The sequence below is a fragment of the Ixodes scapularis genome, unplaced genomic scaffold (genome assembly GCF_016920785.2).
Source record: "Ixodes scapularis isolate PalLabHiFi unplaced genomic scaffold, ASM1692078v2 PGA_scaffold2__306_contigs__length_199485367, whole genome shotgun sequence".
Classification (NCBI taxonomy): Eukaryota; Metazoa; Arthropoda; class Arachnida; order Ixodida; family Ixodidae; genus Ixodes; species Ixodes scapularis.
The window spans coordinates 24,624,639-24,629,684 of NW_024609857.1; the positions used below are offsets into that span (position 1 = coordinate 24,624,639).

The 5,046-nt window shown below is 41.9% G+C and overlaps 1 protein-coding gene across 1 annotated transcript; it reads left to right on the forward strand.

Annotated features, from left to right (window-relative positions):
• The first annotated feature begins 559 nt into the window (after positions 1-559).
• On the forward strand, positions 560-1,946 carry LOC120846727 (cuticle protein 10.9-like). The gene is made up of 2 exons (XM_040218588.3): positions 560-601; positions 1,584-1,946. Exons 1-2 carry the CDS (start codon positions 560-562, stop codon positions 1,944-1,946), a joined length of 405 nt encoding a protein of 134 aa, XP_040074522.3.
• Positions 1,947-5,046: the final 3,100 nt, after the last annotated feature.

The window sequence follows — 5,046 nt, forward strand, 5'->3', positions numbered from 1 at the left end:
TAGCTTTTTTTTTTTACTAAATCTATTTTTTAGACTTTTGTTTAATATTTTTGCAGCTTTCTCTGAATATGTGATGAAACTTAAAACTGGAACGTGCTCAACATTTACGAGTCGGGATTTAAGAGATAATCGGTGGGATCCCCAACCACTGTTGCTCATTTTTGAGAGGTGCGAATTAGCGTCCTCAGAAACTAAATATTGCCGTTGGAGCTATTCAGTTTTCAAAACTCAAACATAAACGTAGAAAAAAAAAGTTTAGTGAGGGAGGCTTAGATTGTCATCGTTAATTAGTTAATGAGGGTTATTTATAAATTATTAGAATTGCTGTTTTTGTAAATATATAAAGTTGCACTCTGCGCGTTCTATTATAAGCATCGTAAGGTACCCTCAGTAAATACAAATATTGCGCGAACTGTTTTGATAAATATTATTTAGCCCCCCCCCCCCCCTCCCTTTTTCCACGAGGCATTAGAAGTGTATTTGAAGACATTCTCTTAATTCTTATTTTATTTTGGAATATGGTGGAGCTGTTTCTAATTTCGTTTAATTTCTTTTCGAAATGTTCCAGATCGCACTTCTTCTGGCTTGTGTCTGCGTTACCGTAAGTACCTTTCAATTTTTTTTTTTTTTTTTTGTGGGGGGGGGGGGGGGTGATAGGGGGAGGGCTGGGAAACGTAGAGATAACAGGACAGGACACACTGGATTATTACTGCTTGCCGAAATTTTTTAGAAAGTTTTTAAAAAGTAAACAAATTGTCAGGAACTGGTTCAGTTGCGGATGTATACTTGTAGCTTACTTCTGGCAATGGTGACATCATGCACACACTACTGATACGTTATTTGATAGAAAGATGATGTCCTGATGAACGCGTAAGTACCTGCTAGATTTAACTTCGGCAAAATATATTTCACTGATCTACGCTGTTTTGCTCTAAAGAAAAATAACATCTCAATACGAAAGAAAAACAAAATTGTCGACGTGGTCTCACGTTTGCATTGAGACGGTGATTTCACAGCAGTGCGAATGTTCCTGCAATTTATGTAGGACTAAAACCTCAGGAGCTAAATTTTGTTTTTTTCGCTCTGAAGTGCCGAGAAATGAAAGCAGTGGTATTTAAGCGCTTACCTAGTGCCAAAGAAGGTTGCGTTGCTGTGTTGCTGCCGTGCTTGACATAGCGGCATTCCTGTTTGCCTTAAGGTATAGGTTCAGCAGAAGAATAAGGGATTTTCAACGTAGGAAAGGGATTCTTAAAAAAAAAAATATTTATTCGACATATTTTGTTAGGTATATTCTATTCTGCATCTGAAGTTGGGCATGGTAAAATTCTCGGGGCATACTGAACAGAACGTTGTAAACAGTTATAAAGACCAAATCATGTAGAGGCATTACTTAAGTATTAAGATACACTTTTTGGCAAGAACCCAGTCATTCAGCGGCACATCACGGATTTCCGTGATGACCATAGAAGCCATATCGTGCCAGACTGGTCACCGACGAATGGCCCAATAATTCTCAATTGATGAAAAACACAGAGCATGCGCTTAACCGATCTTCCCCACTCCTTGTGGTTCACGGGTTCCAGGTCGCCCAGCGAGGGTTCGGTGGGGCCGGTGGCGAAGTGTACGCCCCGATTCCGTACGCCTTCAACTACCTGTCCCAACTTGAGGACGGCAGCCATTCGCACGAGGAGCAGGGAGACGGCAACGGCCGCGTCTCCGGCAAGTACACCCTGACCACCTCCGACGGCCGCACTAGGACCGTCACGTACACCGCCGACGAGAACGGCTTCCGCGCCCAGGTGGACACCAACGAGCAGGGCACCGAGTCCAAGAACCCCGCCGACGTCGTCTTCCAGTCCAGCGCTCTGCCAGGACCCGAGGCCGCCATCGCCAACGAGCCCAACCGCGTCCGCGGCGGACCAGCGCCCGGAGGTTTCAGGGGCTAGATGAGTCGCTAGACCCTACGACGCCTTCCGTGCTTCCGACCATGACACCTGTGTGAAGTCGTACTATACACGCGTATATACGATTGCCATCGGATCGAAGATGTCACCGGTGGTCTGCCACATTGAGGACGTGTGCGCTGTGTAAAGTTTTCTTCCTATGTCCTGCCGAACTCCAATCTCCTCTATTACTGTAAGATGTCCTATCCCTCTTTTGCTCGTCTTCTGCCCTGTCATTCTACACCGTGCTCGTGCTTTGGTCTTCTTTTTTTCTTCTTAAGATTCCAGTGCTATTCGTCCCTATCTCTGTTCTGTCGGTTTTTATTGTTGTTTGTCTGTGTGACTGCTTGTGTTTTTCCGTTTAAACGTCAGCGCGAAGACCGCTACTTCGGGCGAAGCAGCTGTTCCTTCCTTGACGAAGTTAAACAACGGAAGCAAATCACTTAAATATCCGTTCGCGCTCGTCCCTATTGCGGGTTTGTGTTCTTCTTTCATCTGGTGCGCCTCGTTCTGGTTTGGTTTGCTATTTTTCTTTTCCTTGTTTCACCTGCAAACACGTATCTAACGTCCGCGTGCCTGTGTCGGTAGAACAAGTATTACCCGCGTGTCTTCTTCCACCTTGTCATTGCGTCCTTCGTGTGCCCCCTTGTTTCCCCGAGCGTGGTTTTGTTTTATTTTTCTAGACTGCCTATCTCTGTGTACGCTCGAGCGCAATAAAGAGTGGTTCTTCTGACTTCCTGATTCGGATCGTTTTACTCTGGTAACGAACGAAGAAGCATCATAAGGAAATCTTTGGTCCGGCTGACTCGGTTGACCTGCAACAAAAACTGACAGCTAAGAAAACAAAAGTTTTGACGTCTGCGCCTGCCTGGCATCTTTATTTCCAAAGCTCTTGACTTCCAGCCTCATTCGTGTGAAGGGTCTAGAACACCCGAAGGCAAACATCAAGCAAGTGCTTGCTCACAACCTTAGGGGTTATACAAAGAATTTGCAGCAGTTTTTTTTCCACATTTCCAGCTTAATTTGTAGAGTTTGTTTCTTCCCAGAAAACCACCTTTACTTTGTGCACAATGCATGGGGCATCAAGTTTTGTTCTCGTGACTAACCCTATCTTATTTAATCATCGATGATTCAATAAAACGCTTAATCTACATGGAGCTCTACAAATTGATCTACATCATTCCTCTCCGTGTAATGAATTCACCTATAAAGAGTAATATAAAAAGAAATAAGACGCTGCGAACATTAATATACACCGCAAGGCCTGGGCGCTTTTGAGATATGACGAGGCAGATTCAACGTTAGGGAGTGGTACAGCCGGCACCGTGTGAGTGCTGACCTAGGGCCTTTGCTGTGACAGTATGAAGTACGCGGTGGCGCATTGGTAGAATGCTCACCCAGATCGCAATTTGGTGGGCGGATGAGATGGAGGTTGAATACGTGACCCCTGCATTCGAGATTCGAAGCGGAGCAAGCCTTCGCTCCATGTGGCTCAGGCTGCAGAACGCTAACAAATTTGCACGCAGAAAAAAAAAAAAAGAGTTACCTAATTGTGTATTTTAGCACAGCATAACCGCAACTACCACCTAGAGCGGATTTTCTGCCAAGAGCTCGCGTTATCAAATTCAAATTCAAATTCTTTATTTGACATTCCTTGTCGAACAAAAAATGCCAGGGCAGGAACAAAAAGCTACAATACAGTAGCTTGACGGGGTTCCTGCCCCTACCTTGGCATAAGAAACAACCAAACCGACAGTTTAAAATTGACAAGACATATACACAGAAATTCAAACTATGAAAAATATACATGTAATCAATTTACATCAAATATAAACTAATACTGACATCGTGCACACTAAAACATGTATTCCGACAGTTCTATACAGGAAAGATATAAAGCAAATACAACAAAATTTTTGCACAATTATTCACTGTGTGAAAAAGTGTTCTTTCAATGTTTTTTTACAAATGGTGTGTATATCAAGGTTCCTTTTCTCTAAAGAGTTTAGACAACTAGGCATGCGGTGTTGCAGCCTGTCTAACCCATGATTAGTACGGGAAAAGGGTACCAGCCAGGAATCCTTTTTTCTAATATTATACGATGCATCATGAGGCCTTTTAAGGTTACACAACTTGATAAAAGTGGAATTGTTATTTTTAATGCTAAGTTTATATTTCATTATTAGATTAAAATTGTATAAGTGCTGGAAGGGAAGCACATTGAGTGAAGCAAATAATTCTTTTGTGTGGGCATCGTATGGGGCATTTACTATATGACGAATAGCTTTTTTTTGTAATAAATGCAACTTAGTTTTGTTAGCTTGCGACGTCACTCCCCAGACAAGGTTGCAGTAGTTTATATGGGATGCAAAAAGAGAGTTGTAGAGCATTAGCTTGACTTTAGTTGTTAGTATTTGTCTGAATCTATAAAGTATACCGCAAGCCTTTGCCAAGGTCCCAGCAACACGGTCCACGTGTGCATTCCAGCTTAAATGTTGATTAAAAGTTATTCCCAGTGTTTTGACTTCATTTGTAACTTTTATCATTTCTGATCCAAGCTGTATATTAATATCGCGAGTTATTAATTTTTGCACAGGCGCAAATAGTACGGCTTTTGTTTTTGAAACATTAATTTCTAAGACGTTTACCCTTGTCCACTCAAGCAGTTTATTCAGAGTAACATTTGCCAAACTAACGAGATCATTAATGTTATTTGACTGGAAAAAAAGACTGGTATCATCTGCGTAAATTAAGCAATTTGTGCACTCAATGGAATTTATTATATCGTTGATGTAAATATTAAACAACACTGGTCCCAATACACTTCCTTGTGGGACTCCCGAATGGACACTTAGAAGAGGAGAGCGTTTTTCGTTAATTACAACACATTGTTTTCTATGGGTTAAGTATGATTTTAGAAGGTCGCCAGGGATTCCTCGGAAACCGTAATGATCTAGTTTAGTGGATAGTATTACGTGATTAACTCTATCAAATGCTTTTGAGAAATCAATAAAAATACCTAATGTCAATTTATTGTTCTCAAATCCGTTTAGTATGAATTCTTTTTGTGTCAGTAAAGCTAATTCAGTCGACATGCCTCGAC

Excerpts from the sequence above, each read along its gene's own strand:
- LOC120846727 (XM_040218588.3), top strand. The coding sequence starts at position 560 with ATGTTCCAGATCGCACTTCTTCTGGCTTGTGTCTGCGTTACC. Across the intron at positions 602-1,583 it reads TGGCTTGTGTCTGCGTTACC|GTCGCCCAGCGAGGGTTCGG; the intron begins GTAAGTACCTTT and ends CACGGGTTCCAG.